The 18,595-nt window shown below is 37.1% G+C and overlaps 7 protein-coding genes across 8 annotated transcripts; 3 read left to right on the top strand and 4 right to left on the bottom strand.

Moving 5' to 3' along the window:
* The first annotated feature begins 10 nt into the window (after positions 1-10).
* Positions 11-3,977, top strand: LOC129577045 (RNA cytidine acetyltransferase). The gene is made up of 9 exons (XM_055463461.1): positions 11-269; positions 332-426; positions 546-1,154; positions 1,254-1,743; positions 1,834-2,355; positions 2,426-2,718; positions 2,807-3,015; positions 3,110-3,665; positions 3,762-3,977. The coding sequence occupies exons 1-9, from the start codon at positions 162-164 to the stop codon at positions 3,871-3,873; spliced, it is 2,994 nt and encodes a 997-aa protein (XP_055319436.1). The 5' UTR covers positions 11-161; the 3' UTR covers positions 3,874-3,977.
* LOC129577072 (heme oxygenase 1) lies at positions 3,868-5,188 on the bottom strand. Its single transcript, XM_055463537.1, has 3 exons — positions 5,080-5,188; positions 4,844-4,998; positions 3,868-4,765 (listed from the first exon to the last, which is right to left on the bottom strand). Exons 2-3 carry the CDS (start codon positions 4,944-4,946, stop codon positions 4,167-4,169), a joined length of 702 nt encoding a protein of 233 aa, XP_055319512.1. The 5' UTR covers positions 4,947-4,998; positions 5,080-5,188; the 3' UTR covers positions 3,868-4,166.
* Positions 5,189-5,242: 54 nt separating this feature from the next.
* On the bottom strand, positions 5,243-7,141 carry LOC129577055 (ATP-dependent RNA helicase DDX47). Its single transcript, XM_055463487.1, has 4 exons — positions 6,841-7,141; positions 5,832-6,770; positions 5,656-5,759; positions 5,243-5,573 (listed from the first exon to the last, which is right to left on the bottom strand). Exons 1-4 carry the CDS (start codon positions 6,982-6,984, stop codon positions 5,306-5,308), a joined length of 1,455 nt encoding a protein of 484 aa, XP_055319462.1. The 5' UTR covers positions 6,985-7,141; the 3' UTR covers positions 5,243-5,305.
* A 70-nt stretch (positions 7,142-7,211) lies between these two features.
* On the bottom strand, positions 7,212-10,341 carry LOC129577033 (methylcrotonoyl-CoA carboxylase subunit alpha, mitochondrial). The gene is made up of 8 exons (XM_055463406.1): positions 10,090-10,341; positions 9,069-9,792; positions 8,920-9,004; positions 8,698-8,843; positions 8,597-8,630; positions 8,247-8,530; positions 7,684-8,178; positions 7,212-7,614 (listed from the first exon to the last, which is right to left on the bottom strand). The coding sequence occupies exons 1-8, from the start codon at positions 10,119-10,121 to the stop codon at positions 7,303-7,305; spliced, it is 2,112 nt and encodes a 703-aa protein (XP_055319381.1). The 5' UTR covers positions 10,122-10,341; the 3' UTR covers positions 7,212-7,302.
* On the top strand, positions 10,326-12,719 carry LOC129577037 (putative GTP-binding protein 6). 2 transcript variants are annotated; one of them, XM_055463422.1, is made up of 4 exons: positions 10,326-10,558; positions 10,623-11,101; positions 11,178-12,054; positions 12,166-12,719. In XM_055463422.1, the coding sequence occupies exons 2-4, from the start codon at positions 10,836-10,838 to the stop codon at positions 12,655-12,657; spliced, it is 1,635 nt and encodes a 544-aa protein (XP_055319397.1). In that variant the 5' UTR covers positions 10,326-10,558; positions 10,623-10,835; the 3' UTR covers positions 12,658-12,719. The 2 variants fall into 2 exon arrangements, with proteins under 2 accessions (XP_055319397.1, XP_055319408.1); XM_055463433.1 differs by having other exon boundaries at positions 10,344-10,558; positions 10,660-11,101.
* Positions 12,715-13,974, bottom strand: LOC129577042 (putative tRNA (cytidine(32)/guanosine(34)-2'-O)-methyltransferase). Its single transcript, XM_055463446.1, has 4 exons — positions 13,767-13,974; positions 13,455-13,706; positions 12,975-13,372; positions 12,715-12,890 (listed from the first exon to the last, which is right to left on the bottom strand). Exons 1-4 carry the CDS (start codon positions 13,885-13,887, stop codon positions 12,735-12,737), a joined length of 927 nt encoding a protein of 308 aa, XP_055319421.1. The 5' UTR covers positions 13,888-13,974; the 3' UTR covers positions 12,715-12,734.
* A 57-nt stretch (positions 13,975-14,031) lies between these two features.
* On the top strand, positions 14,032-16,566 carry LOC129567492 (vacuolar protein sorting-associated protein 33B). The gene is made up of 2 exons (XM_055444460.1): positions 14,032-14,318; positions 14,387-16,566. The coding sequence occupies exons 1-2, from the start codon at positions 14,158-14,160 to the stop codon at positions 16,149-16,151; spliced, it is 1,926 nt and encodes a 641-aa protein (XP_055300435.1). The 5' UTR covers positions 14,032-14,157; the 3' UTR covers positions 16,152-16,566.
* Positions 16,567-18,595: the final 2,029 nt, after the last annotated feature.

The raw sequence follows: 18,595 nt of genomic DNA, 5'->3' as shown, positions 1-18,595 counted from the left end.
GTGTCAAAATGCTTATCGCCTGTCAAATTGAACATAACCTCATCTGATTTCACGTGTATCTGTTTACAGGTTGAGGCATAGCGTCAAGCTAACGTGCATATTTTGGAGAAAAACAAATCGAAAAGAAATTTAATTAGAAAAATAAAAAGTACAAACTCAAAATGGTGAAAAAGAAAATTGATAATCGTATTCGGGTAATGATCGAAAATGGCGTTAAACTGGGTCATCGTACTATGTTTATTATTGTCGGCGACAAAGCACGAGATCAGGTGAGCATCTTGTTTGTAACTCAACTTACAAAATACATAAACTGAAATGCATTTTGTACTAGGTACCAATTCTCTATGATATGCTAACAAAATCCTCAGTGAAGGCAAGACCTTCAGTCCTATGGTGCTATAAAACCAAAGATGAAACCATTTCAAAGTAAGTGTACTGAAGATGTTTTGAATAATTTTACCTACTTAGAGTGCAACTGAATTAGAAGCGTGAATTAGATTCGAGATTAGATTTTAATCTGAATAATTTTATTTTGCTTTGTTTAGCCATGGCAAAAAACGAGCAAAGAAAATCCAAGCCGGCAAAATCGATGTGAATGAAGCTGATCTATTCGATACGTTCCGTGTATCGACCACAATTCATGGTCGTTATTATTCAGAAACACACACAATCTTGGGTAGAACATACGGCGTTTGTGTTTTGCAAGATTTCGAAGCACTGACACCAAATTTGTTGGCACGTACGGTTGAGACAGTGGAAGGTGGTGGTCTTATTATTTTATTGCTCAAATCGATTAGTTCGTTGAAACAATTGTACACGATGAGTATGGATGTGCACAAGCGGTATCGAACGGAAGCCCATCAAAATGTTACGTGTCGTTTCAACGAACGTTTAATATTATCGTTGGCCGATTGTAATCGATGCTTGTTGGTCAATGATGACTTAACCGTTTTGCCGTTGAGCTCAAAGACCGCAAATGTGCATCCGGTTGATGTTAGCGATGGCCGTTCGCATGAAAGTGAACTTTTGGCTGAATTAAAGGAGAATTTGCGCGATACACCCCCTGCTGGACCACTTGTAAATCTATGCAGAACACATGATCAAGCCAAAGCAGTTGCTCAGTTTATTGATGCATTGGCCGAGAAGCAAGTAAAGTTAGTATCTAGACCGATAAATCAACCAAAAGCTGACCATTTCCCATTATCAACAAAGAAATTCCATGCAAAACTAATCTCTCTTCAATACGTTTTCAGACCACCAACATCTTTAACAGCGGCCCGTGGTCGTGGTAAATCAGCTGCAATGGGGCTTTCAATGGCCGCTGCTGTTGCTTTTGGTTATGTCAACATTTACGTTACATCACCACATCCTGAGAATTTAATTACATTGTTTGAGTTTGTGCTGAAAGGTTTTGATGCACTCGAATACCAAGAGCATGCTGATTACTCCATTATTCGATCGACCAATCCGGATTTCAAAAAGGCAGTCATTCGCATTAACATCTCACGAAACAGTCGGCAGACCATACAATATATTTCGCCAACTGACACGCATCTTTTGAATGCAGCCGACTTGTTGGTCATTGACGAAGCTGCAGCCATTCCGTTTTCATGTGTGAAAAATATGCTCGGACCATACTTGATTTTCATGGCATCGACCATCAACGGTTATGAAGGAACGGGCCGATCGTTGAGTTTGAAATTGATGTCGCAAATTCAAAAGGAACACAATGCACCACCACCGGTAAATGACTAAATTTAAAAAAAAAATATTTCTCTTTCTCTCTCTCTTTGTGGGTCTTCAAATGCAATGTTTACTGTATATATTTTCAAGATTAAACTGGAAGAGTCGATTCGTTATAAACCCGGCGATGTCATCGAATCTTGGCTAACATCGCTGTTGTGTTTAGACGCCACCATTGTACCGAATCTAAATTCGGGTTGTCCAACTCCAGATGCCTGTGAACTGTATTATGTGGATCGTGATGCTTTATTCTCATATCATCGAGCGGCCGAAGCATTTTTGCAGCGTTTAGTATCGATTTATGTATCATCACATTACAAAAACAGTCCGAACGATTTGCAAATGATGAGCGATGCCCCAGCGCATCATATTTTCTGTTTGCTTGGACCAATCACAAAGAAAGATGCATTGCCTGAAATTCTAGTGGTGATTCAAGTGTGTCTGGAAGGTCAAATCTCTTCGGACAGCGTGACTGATTCATTGTCACGTGGTCGAAAAGCAGTGGGTGACCTAATACCTTGGTCGGTGTCAGAGCAATTCAACGACAGAGATTTCCCGAAACTGGCCGGAGCTCGAGTGGTTCGGATTGCAACACATCCAAATTATCAACGGGTGAGTTTGTTTTCTCTTGGAATTTTCATCAAGTCGATCTTTATGGGTATTTATGGACTTACCATTTTAGATGGGCTATGGTAAACGAGCATTAAAATTGTTGAAGAACTATTATGCTGGACAATTTACGTCATTGAGCGAAAAAGATTTATCAGACGACGAAGATGGCTTCCAGGAAATTGATGACGATGAAATTGGCCTATTGAAAGAAACAATTGCACCGCGTAAAAAAATCCCAACTCTTCTGAAGCGCTTATCTGAACGACGCCCAGAACGATTAGACTATATTGGTACAGCCTATGGGCTTACGGGAGAGTTATTGAAATTCTGGAAAAGTCAAAAATTCGTACCAGTTTATTTGAGGTACGATCTGCTTTGCAAATTCAAAATCAATCAGTCTTTAAGCTAGAAAATGAAACTACTCTTGTTCTTTTTTCCAATCAATTTTCAGTCAAAAAGCGAACGATTTAACTGGAGAATATTCAACAATTATGATATCCATTCTGAAGACTGACAAATTCGAATCAGATTGGTTGTCAATGTACTTCCGCGATTTTCGTCGTCGACTCATCAAATTGTTGGCAAAAACTTTCCAAAGTTTCACAACTGGGTTGGCTTTGTCATTGCTTGATAACAAAGCCGTCACCGTTAAGAATGAACGTATGTACTTTACAAAGCCCTGTTCGTTTTTATATTTTGTAATTTTTTTCTGCTTCATATACATACTAATTTTTCTTTTACTTCCCTCCTATAGCTCTAACACAACAGATCATCGACATGTTATTCATTCCGCATGATCTTCAGCGTTTAGAATCGTACACCCGAAACCAAGTGGAATATCGTTTAATTTTAGATTTGACAACCGATTTGAGTCAACTTATATTTGAGGGTAAAATGAATGATGTTCCAATTGATTCACTGCAAAAAGCCATCCTCCTTGGAATCGGTTTGCAAAATAAAACGTTGGATAAATTATCCGAAGAATTCAATATGCCAGTCAATCAAATATTGGCCAAATTCTATGATTGTTGTAAGAAATTAACAAAGAAGTTGGACTCAGTGAGTGAATCAACGATAGAAAAGACAATGATAAAAGAGAGTGATTTGAATATGGGCGATTCGATGACACCAACCGCACAATCATTTGCCGAAGAACTAGAAGAAGGTGCTAAAAAATTGGCCAAAGCTCAGAAAAAAGAGCTGAAACGGCTAAAAAATGAGAATTTGAGCGCATACGCGATCAAAGGAACGGACGAAGAATGGGGTAGAGCTATAACCGGCAACAAATCGGGTATCATCTCCGTTAAAAGGTGAGATTCGATTATTTGATTCTAAAATGCATATTTTTGAATTTCAAAAAAACGAATGGATTCTGAATAAATATTTTGTTTTCAATTTAATTTCAGCGGTGAAAAGCGGCTCAATGACCCCGTAAATCTGGACGATTTCAAAGAACCAGACGCAAAGAAAAAGAAAGTAAAGAACAACAAAAAGAATAGAAAAAGCAGCGCCTTTTAATATCGATATTTTTCAATATGTTTATTAAGTGATACCTTCAAATATGGGGTATTTCATAACATAATGCATTAATAAAATCATTTTTGAATCTATCATCCTCAAAATTTGCCGAATTTTTTTCTGCTTTCTACTAACTTCTGTCCATTCTATCTGGTAAAAATTGTTGACCAATGACTTCAGTCAATTGAATTCAAACCGAATAAAAGCAAAGACCTTTCCATACATAAAAACCAGGTAACAAAAAATTGAAATAACCTTAAATTATGCCGAATTTCAACCATAATGACGATGACTTATTTATTAAATCTGAGAAAATAGAATATGGCGATGACGATGATTAAAACAATGCCAAATTTCCGCAAATTCGCTCGATTGACGCCGCGCACAGAACGAACAATTTCATTGTTTAGGAAGAAAACCATTTTACTTTCGGCAATTAGCAACGTTTTCATCGAATCGTCGAATTCCAATGCCTTTGTGTCGACCAAATTGCGCATTATCGTTTTTAATTCGGCGATTGAATGTCCTTCAAAGTGTGTAACAGCTTCACCTTCATTGTTTCCACTGTTGAGTGGATTCAATGAACGCTTCTTCTGCAGGATTTGTCCACCTGACAGCAAACCCATATACAAATGGTAGACATAGGCCAAAAGAAGTGTTGGACTGCGTTTTTTTACATCGTATAAATGCTTTAAATACATTGTGACACTGTTGCGTATTTCATAATTGCGCTTCCAATTTTCACCCAAATAAAAGCTCAAATCTCTTTCAAATGCTTGTGTGCGATGGAATTCCTTTGGCAGCAAATCTTCGGGAGTATTTTCCTCTAGGTAACGGAAAATTTCATAAAAAACTAACAAACCATCTGCCCATACGTCATTATCGGACAAAGCTGAAAAATTGAATCATTGGATTGAGAATTTTATTTTATTTTTTTTTTCATTTCAAATGGAACAAAGAGATTACTAACCAAATGCCAATTTTGCATTTATCAGCGCATCACTGACTTTGTGCACGTCTCTTGTCTCTTTTCGTAATCGCTTTGAAAAACCTTCTTCTTTGGTATTGGCCATTTTCTTGAAATACCTTTCAATTTACTTATAGTTGAATTTCGACTCTTCGGGACTGTACGGGAACAATATTTATTTTTAATTTTATTTTTTGTCTATAATTTAGAACGCAATTTTTATCACAAAGAAATGTTACCAAACACAATGATGACAAAATCTGAAAACATGTAAACAACAAGTTTGACAGTTGATTGTTTAAGGTTCTTAAGGTTCCTTCACATTTGACAGAATCGGCCGAAATCGTCATTCACATTGAGGCATGCAATTCGGAATGGATTTCGATTAAAAACACGCAAAAATTTGGGTGAATTTATTATTTATTTTTATTCAATGGTAGTTTTAATTTTGTTTAAATCGTCAGATTAACGTTTTCCTTTGAATTTTTTACCACCGCCTCCACCACTTTTTTGTGGTCCCTTGAAACGTTTTCTCGCCCCCATAAACTGCTCCGTATCGTCAAAATCTTCGGCACCTTCACGTTTTTTGCCCCTCTGACCTTTTCTATCTTCGATATCTTTCAACTCTAACTTGGCTGTTCGTTGAGCTTCACTGACTCTCTCTTGCAATGCCAACACTTCATCCTCTTCACAGGCATACAGAGGTAGTTGTTTGCCGAGCAAATGTTCAATACTACAAATCAAATAAAAGAACATTGATGAGATTGTATAGTAATTTCGCCTTACACATACATATATATGAAACTCAATATTACCGTTGGTACAATTCGACATCATACTGTGTAACGAATGTGACTGCTTTACCGGAGCGACCAGCACGAGCCGTACGACCCACACGATGAATGTAATCTTTGCTATGCTGTTTGAGAAAAACGAAAAAATTAATTCAATCGAATAGTTGATGGTGGGTGAACTATCAACCGTTGCATACCGTTGGAATATCAAGATTGATAACAACATCTACGTGTGGAATATCCAATCCTCTGCTCGCGACATCAGTTGAAATTAAAATGGAACGATTTTTGGCTTTGAATTTATTGAGCGCAGCCAAACGTTTATTCTGCGACATTTGCCCATGCAGAGGAACTGCAGCCATGCCAAGAGCACGCAGCATCAATGCTGTACGCACCGTATTGTTGCAAGTACTGCAGAAAATCATGAAACTATTGCCGGCCAATTCATTTAAAATGTGTACCAAATACACGTCCTTGTATTTCACGGGAATGAATATGTAGTATTGTTGCAAATTCTCAACGGTTTGATATTTATTCGAAACCTCTACTTTGACTGGATCTTTGAGTGAAGCTCTTTGCAACTTTTTCACTTGTTTTGTCATTGTTGCACTAAACAAATAGGTTCTGCGTTCACGTGGAACGACCTTTAAAATTTTCTCCAGCTCTACTTCGAAATCCATGTTCAATATACGATCGGCTTCATCCATAACCAAATATTTGATGGCTTTGAGATTGAATCCTTTTGTATTTTCCAAATGATCGACCAAACGACCGGGAGTTGCGACTAAAATATGTGGTTTCTTTGCCAATTGAAGTGCCTGTGATACCATGTCCAAGCCACCGACGATGACTGTACATTTCACACCGATCAAACTGCCCAATGCCTCGAATTGTTCACCAATTTGAAATGCCAATTCACGGGTTGGTGTCAAAACCAGTGCGAAGTAACGTTGTGGATTCTCAAGTAATGATTGAAGAATTGGTAGAGCAAAAGCGCCGGTTTTACCACTTCCAGTTTCTGCCAAAGCAATGATATCGTTGCCCTGTAATGCAACCGGAATTGCCTCACTTTGAATCTTCGAAGGGGCTTTCCATTTCAATTCATTCACTGCTTCAATCAATGGCTCGGCCAAACCCTTTGAATAGATTAATTTTCAGTTAGAATTTCAATTTAACAACGCATGTTTTGTTCACAGTTCTTCATACCAAATCAGTCCAAGTAACAGGTTTTTCAATATCATTCCCATTTGCTGTACCATTTGATGTAGTGGGTTTTTCTTGATCCCCATTTTTTTCGCCTTCCGATTGCTGATCCGATGGATTTTCATCGTACTCCGAGTCTGACGACATTTTCAATTGTTATTTTTTATATTTCTATTCCAAGAGAACATACACGTTGTACCGTAAGCAGCTAAATAACAAAGCAAAACGCATGGTCTTGATATTTGTTTTCGATGAAATGTCAATGGTGAACATAACCTCACATTTTGCATTTGTCAAATATTGAATGCGTTTAAAACTGTTCTATAGCTGCTCCAAACGATAAATTCGTTTTGAATGTAAACTTTTGATCAATGTTTGTTTTTTAATTTTTTTATTTTTTTTTTTTTTAAATACAAAACATGTAAATGCAAAAACGAATGCGTATAAAAATAACAAAAAACATAATCAATTCTTTGGTTTTGGTTCATCCTCTTCGAATGCAACAATTACTTCGCCTTTAGTCACACTTTTGCCTAGCTTATCACTAACACTCTTAACAACACCGTCTTTGGATGCTTTCAATACATATTCCATTTTCATGGCAATGATAACGGCAACCGGCTGACCAGCTCCTACACGATCGCCTGCCTTTACCAATAATTTATCGCAAATACCTGGCATCGGCGATACAGCCTTATTTGAACCAGCCGTTGTAGCTTCAGAAGAAATCTCTTTCAGGAATTTTGGCAATACTCTGCGGATTTCATTTTTGCCATTCTGCAAACAAAGAAAATTTATCGATTTAATGGAAAAAGGCACGGTGTTACAGTGAACAACTTTGCTTACTTCGTTAAAAATATCGATGACATTATCTTTGATGACGGCGCTAAAAATCGATTCGACACCGTCCAAATTCAATTTCAGTTTTAAACGATTTGGATTTGGGTCTTGAACCGTTTTAACTGAAAATGGCTTCCATTCGCCATCGTTGATTCGGATTTCATAGTTTGTTCGAACATATTTGAGTAGGATTTTGTACGTTTGGCCATTTGATTCAACATTGAGATCTCTTTCCAAAAAGGAGTTTATTCTAAATCCATCGCAAGCTGCAAATGGTGAACCCTCACAACCTTGTTCGATGGCCCGTTTGGTTTCAGCAATCTTTTCATCCGTTACAATCGCAGCAATGGCTTGGCTGATCGTTTGCTCTGAGATTTTTATTGGAGGAAATAGCGAATCTAAATGTTGATCAATGAAGCCAGTATGAACGTCACCGGCTTGGAATGATGGATGCGATGCCAAATCAATCAAGAAATTTACATTTGTATCGAGACCGGTGATCTACGGGTTAAAAATTGCATTGAATAACATTTTGAATAAAGGAAAAATGTCTGTGGAATTAAACTCACGTGATATTCTCGTAGGCGAGCAATTAGACTATTCAGCGCGAGATTTCTGGTTTCGCTCCAAACGACCAATTTGGCAATCATTGGATCATAATGAACAGATACTTCATCGTTTTGACGAACACCAGTTTCAACACGAACAAATTCGTTTGGTAGTGGAGTGCTTAAATGTGTAAGTGGGCCGGCCCCTGGTAGAAATCCGTTACGCGGATTTTCTGCGTAGATTCGAGCTTCGAACGCATGTCCACGTTTCTTGATTTGTTCTTGTGTCAGTGGCAATGGTTCACCTAATAATTATTCAAACGGATTAGAAACTGAAATTGGTTATCCTTATCCCACTTCCTTCAACTGACCTGATGCAACTCTGATTTGCCATTCCACTAAATCCTGCAATCATACAGGAAAACACCTTAAGTTTGCACTTTGGGATAAAGAAAAAAATGAGAAAATTTACCGTATTCGTTATCATTTCGCTAATCGGATGCTCCACCTGAAGCCGAGTGTTCATCTCCATGAAATGAAATGATAAATCTTCTTTATCCAGAATAAATTCTACAGTACCAGCTCCGACATACCCGACTGCTTTTGCCGCACGAACAGCTGCAGAGAAAAAAAAGGAAGATAATGGAATGATTTTGAGTCAGTAGCAAGTTTAGCTCGTTATTTAAGTACTGACCAGCCAATCCCAATTCTGTTCGTAGTTCCTCGGATAGTCCTGGAGCGGGTGCTTCTTCAATGATCTTTTGATGACGTCTTTGAACCTGTGAATAAATGTGCCTTTTTTTTTCAAACAACTCATTCAGTTTAGACATGAAAAAAACATACTGAACAATCTCTTTCAAACAAATAGACCGCATTCCCATGGGTATCGGCAAATACTTGTACTTCAACGTGTCGAGGAGATCGAACGTATCTCTCGAGCAAAACCGAACTGTCACCAAATGCCTTGGCCGATTCCGTTCTTGCTGATTCCAATTGATCCATGAACTCAGCTTCAGTATTCGCAATTCGCATTCCTTTGCCACCGCCACCTCGGACCGCTTTGATCATGAGTGGAAAGCCAATTATTTGTGCTTCAGTCTGCAATTTTTCATTCGATTGATCGTCTCCGTGATATCCATTAATGATCGGAACACCGGCAGCTGCCATAATTGCCTTAGACGTACTTTTTATACCCATATCGTGGATAGCTGACGCTGGGGGACCAATGAATATGATCCCTTCACGTTGACACAAATCAGAAAATTCCACACTTTCTGATAAGAATCCGTAACCGGGATGGATGGCATGACAACGAGCTCGTTTTGCTACATCGATAATCTTTGAGCTGCATAAATACGATTGTGTGGATGCTGCTGGACCAATGTGATACGCTTCGTCGGCTTCGTGCACATGAAGCGACTTGGCATCAGCATCTGAATAAACTGCGACTGTTTGTACACCTAATTTGCGTGCAGTTTTTATGACACGACACGCAATCTCACCACGATTTGCAATCAAAATCTTCTGTATGTTCTTCTTTATTGGCTGAGACTGTGCACTTAAAAATCTGTAATCGAATTTTTTTTGAATTGTTATTAATATTGAAATTGGATATTTTCCATTTTTTTTTTTTTAATTTTAGCTCCTATTATTGAAATAATCACATCGTAAAATGAATTTTATATGTAAGTCAGCATCAAAACCAATATCACATAGTATTTATAGCACAGATGTGTAAACAACACATTTCGTCATCACATATTTACGTATTCCTTTTTTCATGCTTGATTTTCTATCGCATTTCCTTCAATCAAAATTTTTCTTGAAATTTTTTAAATTATTTCCAAATAATTTTTATTCATACCGTTTTGCTGAAGAAAATCTCGTGTAAAACATTTTATTTCAATTTCGAAAACCAGAAGAAAAGCCAAATTTTAATTCAAATCTGATGCGACTTTGTGCAGAGATTAGACCAATATTTGTGATGTAGATCACTTGTTTTGATAATTTGTCAATTGTTGTTGTTTTTAGGGCCTTCGCACATCTTATCGCTGAATAAACGTTACTGCTCGAATTATCAGCTGTTCCAGTGTTTATACCACTTTGGTCTTCTGTCACTTTCATAACATAACCAAACATTTATTCCAATTCGAGTCTTGAGTGTTAATCAGTGTCTCTTGGTGATTTTCGTTTCTCATGTGAAAGACAAATAAAAATTGAACTGAAAATTATGAATGACTCGAAAAAATCCCAAAATACAAACCCAATTTTTGATCCATTAGTTGAATGTTATGGGCGCAGTGCGTTGACTGGACTCGCTTCATTTTGGTTCGGTAGGTTCGATTCGATTGGATTTTACAATTTAAATTATTTGGCCAATTGTTTTTCTTCTTTAAGTATTTTCAACATCGCATTTCTTGCAAAAACCACTCAGAAATCGAATTGGATATCCGGTTGCCGGTTCCTTATTTATATCCACAAGCTTAGCGTCCGCTGCTACTTATTTCATCACAAAAAATTATTTTGAGAAATTTCCTAAAGCTAAAAGTGATCCACGTGTGGAGAATTAAAACCAACCGTCACCAAAGAAAAAAAAGAAAAAATCAGAAAATGTTAAGACACTTAAGCACTCGTTTTTTAACCTACACTTATCTGCGTCGGGCAGCACAGATCGAATTAAATGCAAGACAATTCAAATATCCATTGGCTTCAAATTGCGGTGAACTTTTGCATATTCGCCAAAAGTATGTTACATCTGGCATTCAGGGAAGACGAAATTCAAAAACGGCATCAAAAAAATACAATGAAGAAGCTGAAGATGAAGATGGTTTTGATGAACTTGAAAACACCGAAGATCGAGTGGCTTTGAAAAATAGGTAAAAAAAAAGAGTCTTGAACAAAATCATTGATTTGCTTTGATGAATTATCATTTTCTGTTGATCCCATTTACAGCGAATATAATGCGCTTCTGCATGAAGCGTTCGGTATGCGCAAAAGTATACAATGTGAAGAGAATGTTTTCGTGATTCAGCCTTATGTAAAATGGGGTCCAAATAAATCGAATGTTTCACCGGATATTAAATTAAAAGAAGCTGAAGACTTGATACGATCGCTCGACACATGGAACATTACAGAAAGCATAAAAGTACCATTGATCGGATTTGGGCTACGTACGTTTTTTGGACGTGGAAAAATGGATGAGCTGAAAAAACGAGTGAAAATGTATAATGGAGATATCGATCAAAAGGTTAGTGCCGTTTTTGTGAGTGTAAGCAAGTTGGATCAGCCGCAGAAAATTCACTTGGAAGCCCTATTTGGAGTGCCGGTGATGGATCGATTTTCCATAGTCATTCAAATATTGAGCGCACACGCAACGAGTCGTGAGGCAAAATTACAAATTGCCCTAGCTGAACTGCCATATATATGGCATCATTTGGGAACGGAAGACAGTGCTGTTTCTCGTTCAAAATTGACAGACTCGCAGAGAAGGATGCTTCGTACCCGAGAGCGACGAATCAAAAATGAGTTGGAACATATTCGAGAGCATCGAAAAATGGTTCGCAAAAGAAGACTTAGTAAGGAATATCCCATTGTGGCTGTTGTCGGCTACACAAACGCCGGAAAGACATCTCTGATAAAAGCACTTACAAACCAGGACAAATTAGAACCGAAGAATAAACTTTTCGCTACGCTTGATGTCACAGCGCATGCTGGCCGACTTCCATGCAATCTGCAGGTCATTTACATTGATACAATTGGTTTTATGTCCGACATTCCGACAGAATTGATCGAATGTTTCATCACAACGTTGGAAGATGCAATGATGGCGGTAAGGGAAGCTTTCTATTTTGGATTGATATAAACAATTGAGAAATGGAAACATTTTGTCGTAGTTTCAATAATTTTTCTAATCGTTTTTTATTAAATTTTTTTTTCGCAGGATTTGATAATCCACGTACAAGACGTTGCTCACATTAATGTTGCCGACCAAAGGCAACATGTTGAACGAACACTCCGCCAACTCATGTACAGTTCGGAATCTGAGAGAAGTCAACTATTCCGAAATATCATAAATGTGGGAAATAAGTGTGATTTGGTAGAAGACCTGGACGAAAGCAAACAGTCATTTGAAAAGAAGCCGGATAGGAATGAAACTTCCGAGCCGATGCATTTCGTTTCATGCCACAAGGGTTCGGGCGTTGAAAATCTGATAAATGCGATCGAGAAAAATATCCTAAAAGTGACCAACAGAAAGAAAATGATAATTCGAGTACCTCAGGGTGGCGAAGAGCTTGCTTGGCTCTATAAAAATACAGCGGTTATACAAACCGACATTTGTGACAAAAATAACGAGTATTTGAATGTTCACGTTTTACTTACTGATCTAAATTTAACACAATTTAAAAATAATTTTTTGAAAAAAGTCAAATAGATAATGAAAAATAGAAAAATTTACTTTACTCAAGTCAATAAAAACACATGAAAAATCTAAAATCTGAATATTTTGTTTTATTCATTTTCCTGAAAAGCACTAGCCTCTTCTTTAATCAAATAGTTTTGATGTTTAAGTGATAGATTTTTTGTTTTCTCCAAAATCTCTTTATAAGCCGGTGAAATGGGTTTTTGCACCACCTCTTTATACTCGTATTCTTTGCCATCTTCGCTCTGAAAATAACAACGTAGAACGCATATTTGAATCAAACGTTTGTATAATCTTGGGATAAGCCATCACTTACGATTATCACTTACTTTCAAACTGTATGACATATCCGAGTCAAAATTCCTCAAATCACCACAAACTACGAATGGGACGATGGAACGATTGACTGGCGAATCGGTTTGCTCAGCACTAACCTGAACGTCATTGACCATTGGATCGATCATCTGTGGAACGTAGCCACATGGTGGCGAATAATCTTCGCACACCACGAATGCTTCAATACTTGAATTTCTCGAGGAAGCTGGCTTGGCGATCGATACTTTTTTGAAGAACACACGCAACTGCGAATAGAGAAAGCTTGTATCTTTTCCTCGGAATATTTTCGCCACAAACTTTCCACCGTCCATCAAAATGTGAGTGGTAATACTTAAAGCTGCGAGCAAAAGTTGTGATTGAATGTACTCGTCAATATCATGCAGACCGGTGACTAAAGAAGAGTAAAGTTTTAATTAAAAGCTATACATTTGTCCTATGCATTAGATTGAAAAGGTTCGATGTGAATAAATTACCATCTGGTGCTCCATCACATACAACCAACTGAGCTTTTTTATCGTCAAAATATGCGATGATTTCTTCGGCGGTACTAAGTTTGGTGATGTCGCCCTGAAGCTGTTTGACACCTGGTAATGGAGCCATCGCCTGCAAGTCAACTGCCACAATTTTTACATCGTCTTTATTCGGGCTGTTCTCGTACAATCTTTTTGATAGCACTTGGCTCCAACTACCAGGTGCCGCGCACAGATCAACGACACGGTTGACACCTGAAATTTGGAATTGATTCATTAAGAACGAATTTAAACATATCAGATATAGCCACTTACCATCAAGAATGTGAAATATTTGGTCGATTTGTAATAGCTTGAAAGCGCTCCGAGCTCGATAGCCCTCCTCTTTGGCTTGTCGATAGTAAATATCACGTTTATCTTTCGAAGTTTTGCCCATTTCGACGGAATTTAAAAAGAAACGATTGGTAAATGTTTTTTTTCCTCTCCAAATGTCGATTTACAGCGAAAACAACGTGCCTTGTATTGTCAACTAGTTTGACATTTCAGTGTATAACAGTTTTCCCCAGTTCATTGCAACGTCACTGTCATTAAATGTCATGACCGATTTAATTGGAAAACGTAAACAATTAAGCGATGAAATTCTTTTATTTTTTCTTCATTTTAAATTGTCATAAAGTCTAGTTTTGTTTTTATTTTACCACATAAAATGGATTTTACGTTAGACAAGAAACTGCAGGGATTCCGGCAAATTGCCCAAGAGAAGCTGCAGAATATTTTGTGTTCAATTCCGGACAGTCAAAAAGATATAGTTATCGAAACGTGCCTTATTAAGCCATTGGAACACATTTGTGGAGCATCTTGGTTACGGTTCGTTTTTCTTGAAGATTTACCCGTGATATGAATGGTAAAACTAATTTGTCGTTTGAATTTTTCAGCGCAAATGGAGTTAATAAGATATATAAGTTTGATTCGAAGAATCCACCGCAGCGAAAATCAACGATTGTTTACTTCATTTCATCCAGTTTGATAACGTTTAAATATATTTTGGATCAAATCCACGCAATAAATGGTCATCAGCAGACGGAAAAGCAATTATCGGACATGGGAACAAAGCCATTTCATGTGATAGTGTTGCCAACAGTACTGCATAGTTTCGAAGTGGTGCTCGAAGAAGAAGGTCTTTTCGGTTATGTGGAAATGCATCGATTCAATTGGGATTTCATTACAATCGACAGCGGTGCATTGAGCCTCGAAATTCCACAACTGTTTCAAGAAGTGTTCATTCGCGAGGATACAAGTTTACTGCCATCAATAGCGCACAGTTTACGCATTTTTAACATGGTGTGTCGTCGTCCATCGTTGTTGATAACTTACGGGGAAAATGCTGCCAAAGTGGCCAATATGATCGATCAAATTGAAGGATTTCGGAACGCACCACCCGAAGAGAAATCCGATTTTACTACCATGATCATAATGGACCGGAATAAAGATTACGCTTCGGCTCTGTTGACGCCAGTCGTCTATTCAGGCCTTTTGCTCGAAATATTTCGCTCCGTTGCGGGCACACTACAAATTGACGAACACAAAAATCGTATCCAAAGTGAAAGATTGCACTTTTTGAAAAGTAAATCGAAAAACGAAACGACAAATGAAAAAGAAGCGGTTACAAATCTTCGCTTGATGGACTCCGTTGATGGTATTTACCATGAAAATCGATACAAACACTTTAGCGATGCAATTAGTTTGCTCAGTTCACAGGCAAAGGCGCTGGGAATGGAAGGTCGGAATATTCAAGGCATGGAAATTGGTGAGATGAATGAGTTTGTGATGAAAATATTACCGAAAGTCACGTCACAAAAGAAAGAACTCTTTAAGCATTTGATATTATGTGAAAATATTGTCAATGAACTTGGCGGCAATTTCGAGCAATTGCAAACAATGGAAGAATCGATGCTCTACAATCGGAATAAAAAACAAACATTTCAAAAAATCCTAGAACTGCTCACCACCGATGCGCATCGATACAATTCGCTACGATACATTTGTCTTTTGCATTTGACGTGCGGGCTAAATGCAGACGAAGCTTCCACATTCATGACAAACTATTTAAATGCGTTTGGTTATCAACATTTACCAATATTTTCGCATTTGGCCACCGCCAAACTATTTCCAGATCTTCCGAATTTAGCGAAAACCAAAATACTCAACAATATTTCGCTTAAATGGCAAAATGCATTCCAAATCGAGGCAAATCGCATGAAACTGTTGCCAACCAATGCAAGTGTTGATCAAGCAACCGATGCTAATTCAACGGATCGTCGTGATCCGGTCGATGCATCCTATGTGTTCAATGGATCGTATATTCCATTGATCGCACAATTGGCAAATTTATTGTGCAGCGCATCATCAGTTTTTGATTTTGCCGATAAATTTGGCCACACCGAACAAATCATATTCCATCGCTGTTTTCAGCAATCTAAGCTCAGCATTCCAGGGATAGTGGCTGGCGTGAAGAAGGGTGAAATCCGAGACTTTTTCCCACTCAAGCCAAGAACGATTTTCTGCTTTGTTATCGGCGGCATCACATATGCGGAACTGGCTGCAATTAACTTCGTTGAAAAAATGACCGGTTCGAAGATTGTCGTTGCATCCGACTGCATTGCCTCAGGCAGTGATTTTATCGAGGCCGCTTTTTGTTGAACAATTTGTTATGAATTTGATTGAAATAAATTATACAAATGTTCTACCTATGGAAGAAGCGACTCACCAAATACCATGACAACCGCACGAATACTCTATTAAAATATTCATAAGCGTTCGCAACAATATTCATGGCGCGGCATTTGAAGAGTCGTTTCCTTCTTCTGGTTTTGAAATCTCGTCCATTCAGCTATTAGGTTTTACTTAGCACTTATTTTTTTTTGTAGCACATTAGACAATATCTATATTGATCAAAAGAGAAATCCCTGTTTTTAAAACTCTGTTCAAAGTGCAAGAGAATACTATTTTAGAGAAGAGAAAATGATTGAAAATCATTTATTTTTTATATCATAATAAAATACTGTTGATTAACATCTTTTTGAGCATTGAATTTATGCTCGTATTCGCTTTGAAATTTAGTTTTGTTTTTCTGTCCCTAGAGAGTTGTATTCTTCCTTCGAAATAGGCCAAACGAAAAATATTTGCCCATGGGAAAATATGCAAATGCAGAACAAAGGCTTATAAAAATGACACGATCAATTCAGTTCTTGAACATCTGCTTCAAATGCAACAATGACTTTACCTTTAGTCATATTTTGGCCTAGCTCATCACTAACACTCTTAACAACACCGTCTTTGGAAGCTTTCAAAATACATTCCATTTTTGTGGCAATGATAATGGCGACCGGCTGACCAGGGGCCTGTTTTTCGAAAATATTGAACTTTTCAATGCTGAAAAGTTCAATTCAGCATGTTTGAAAAACTGCAATGTAATTATAATGTGATTCTGTTCGGATATTGGGATGAATTGTTCACTTTGAACAATTCATATCGAACTTTTCAAAAAATGTGTGAACTTTTCATCAAATTTTGAATCAACAATTTTCCAACGTCAAATTTAATGAAAAGTTCATGTTTTGAAATTTAAAAATTGTTATGAATGTATACACTAGGGAGATTTAACTACGTGAAAACTTGTAAAAAAATGATATAAACGCGCACGAAATTGTTACATTCACCAGAGAACTTGCATGATTCCACTCAGTTGACAAGTTCCGTATAAAAACAACATGCGCGAACGCGCGCGAGTTCGTGTGCAAACTTGTAGCTGGACGACGCGCACACATCAGTCGTTCCATTTATTATATCTGGATTAACTTTTTCTTCAACACTTTCTCCAGCTCTTTAAAAATATTTCCTTTGTCCATTTTATAATTATATAAATCTTTGAACTTTTGGAAAGGATGTGAAAAATCTTTATACACGTAAACAACCGATTTTTAGCTTGAAACGCGTTTTAATTGTCAAATAACAACTTGAAAAACGCGCAAAACCATAAACAAACTTGTGTAAACTTGTGACCGTGCGCGTCAGTACGTACAAGGAACGCGTCGAACTCCCGCGAATCAAGCAAACTGGCAAAAAACATGCTGAACTCGTAAGAGTTAAATTCCCCTAGTGTATACAACTGTTATTTTTAACACAGTAAAAAATCAAAAATAACAAAATAAAAATAAAAGTCAACATGCACAACAATAAAAAAATGTGGGGAATATAATCGATATTCATAACACTGATTTTTTTTTTATAGAATTTTCAAAACTTATTTGTGATAATGATGTTTGAAATGAAATTGTGATTTTCTACTCACAGTCACATCAGTTTTTTGCCGAAGAGTGATAAATGAAAAGAAATAACATAAACTGTTCCTTGGCATCGACTGTCACCAAGATCATCTAATGAATAATATTAACATGCAATTGGAATATACGGAATAAAGGTTTCATTGAAAAAAAAAACTTTATTTTTAAGATCGATCGTGGTACGAGATGCGTCGAAGGAAAATCTTGATCCTCGTCAAGCAATTAAGAAAAAAGATTATTTTTCATCCTTCTATTTGGTTGATGAGAACGGAAAGAAACAGAGAGTATGTTCCTCTTTTGTGTCAAAAATGCTTCAAGTCAACAGGACCAAAATATTTTGGGCTGTAAAATCAGCACAGAACAATCCAACAGCCGAAGATCGTAGAGGAAAATTTCCATCAAGAAAGACAGATCCACAAGGTATTGCTTATTTGGAAGAGTTAGTGAAATCATTTCCATACTATGAGTCATCCATCGAACTAAAACCGATCGGTATAAAATATTTTCACCCCGTTTTGAAAATGAACACTATCTACAAACTGGGGCCTGTTGCACAGTACTGTTACAATTTTTGTAAATTGTAATTGTAATTGTAAATACAATTCGTTGTAAAATTGTATTTACAATTCTACAATAATTCTAAACTTGTACTACACAGTCTGCGTATTTAAGTTAAATACTCAATATTTAAACCAATTTATGTTTCAGATGTATTCAGATGTGTTGTTTTGTTTCATTGACAATTTCAATGAATGACTTCCAGTCTAAAAGACTTTTTAGCATAATAATTCATATTTGGAA

The sequence above is a fragment of the Sitodiplosis mosellana genome, unplaced genomic scaffold, assembly GCF_009176505.1.
Source record: "Sitodiplosis mosellana isolate CC-2019 unplaced genomic scaffold, AAFC_SMos_1.0 Smas_scaffold_1, whole genome shotgun sequence".
NCBI classification, from domain to species: Eukaryota; Metazoa; Arthropoda; class Insecta; order Diptera; family Cecidomyiidae; genus Sitodiplosis; species Sitodiplosis mosellana.
The sequence above is the reverse complement of the archived record's forward strand: the minus strand, read 5'-3'. Positions and strand labels throughout refer to the sequence as shown.

Bases quoted from the DNA above. Each gene is read 5' to 3' on its own strand.
- LOC129577045 (XM_055463461.1), top strand. From the start codon at position 162: ATGGTGAAAAAGAAAATTGATAATCGTATTCGGGTAATGATCGAAAAT. The intron at 2,356-2,425 runs GTGAGTTTGTTT...TTACCATTTTAG, and splicing joins CACATCCAAATTATCAACGG to ATGGGCTATGGTAAACGAGC. The intron at 3,666-3,761 runs GTGAGATTCGAT...ATTTAATTTCAG, and splicing joins GGTATCATCTCCGTTAAAAG to CGGTGAAAAGCGGCTCAATG.
- LOC129577072 (XM_055463537.1), bottom strand. From the start codon at position 4,946: ATGGCCAATACCAAAGAAGAAGGTTTTTCAAAGCGATTACGAAAAGAG. The intron at 4,766-4,843 runs GTTAGTAATCTC...TCAATTTTTCAG, and splicing joins AAATGCAAAATTGGCATTTG to CTTTGTCCGATAATGACGTA.
- LOC129577055 (XM_055463487.1), bottom strand. From the start codon at position 6,984: ATGTCGTCAGACTCGGAGTACGATGAAAATCCATCGGATCAGCAATCG. The intron at 6,771-6,840 runs GTATGAAGAACT...ATCTATTCAAAG, and splicing joins CTGTTACTTGGACTGATTTG to GGTTTGGCCGAGCCATTGAT. The intron at 5,760-5,831 runs GTATGCAACGGT...TTTCTCAAACAG, and splicing joins TCAATCTTGATATTCCAACG to CATAGCAAAGATTACATTCA.
- LOC129577033 (XM_055463406.1), bottom strand. From the start codon at position 10,121: ATGTTTTACACGAGATTTTCTTCAGCAAAACG. The intron at 8,631-8,697 runs GTAAATTTTCTC...GTATGATTGCAG, and splicing joins GCGAAATGATAACGAATACG to GATTTAGTGGAATGGCAAAT. The intron at 8,531-8,596 runs GTCAGTTGAAGG...AATAATTATTAG, and splicing joins GCAAATCAGAGTTGCATCAG to GTGAACCATTGCCACTGACA.
- LOC129577037 (XM_055463422.1), top strand. From the start codon at position 10,836: ATGTTAAGACACTTAAGCACTCGTTTTTTAACCTACACTTATCTGCGT. The intron at 11,102-11,177 runs GTAAAAAAAAAG...TCCCATTTACAG, and splicing joins CGAGTGGCTTTGAAAAATAG to CGAATATAATGCGCTTCTGC. The intron at 12,055-12,165 runs GTAAGGGAAGCT...TTTTTTTCGCAG, and splicing joins TGGAAGATGCAATGATGGCG to GATTTGATAATCCACGTACA.
- LOC129577042 (XM_055463446.1), bottom strand. From the start codon at position 13,887: ATGGGCAAAACTTCGAAAGATAAACGTGATATTTACTATCGACAAGCC. The intron at 13,707-13,766 runs GTAAGTGGCTAT...TCCAAATTTCAG, and splicing joins AATATTTCACATTCTTGATG to GTGTCAACCGTGTCGTTGAT. The intron at 13,373-13,454 runs GTAATTTATTCA...ACTCTTCTTTAG, and splicing joins ATGTGATGGAGCACCAGATG to TCACCGGTCTGCATGATATT.
- LOC129567492 (XM_055444460.1), top strand. From the start codon at position 14,158: ATGGATTTTACGTTAGACAAGAAACTGCAGGGATTCCGGCAAATTGCC. The intron at 14,319-14,386 runs GTTCGTTTTTCT...TGAATTTTTCAG, and splicing joins TGTGGAGCATCTTGGTTACG to CGCAAATGGAGTTAATAAGA.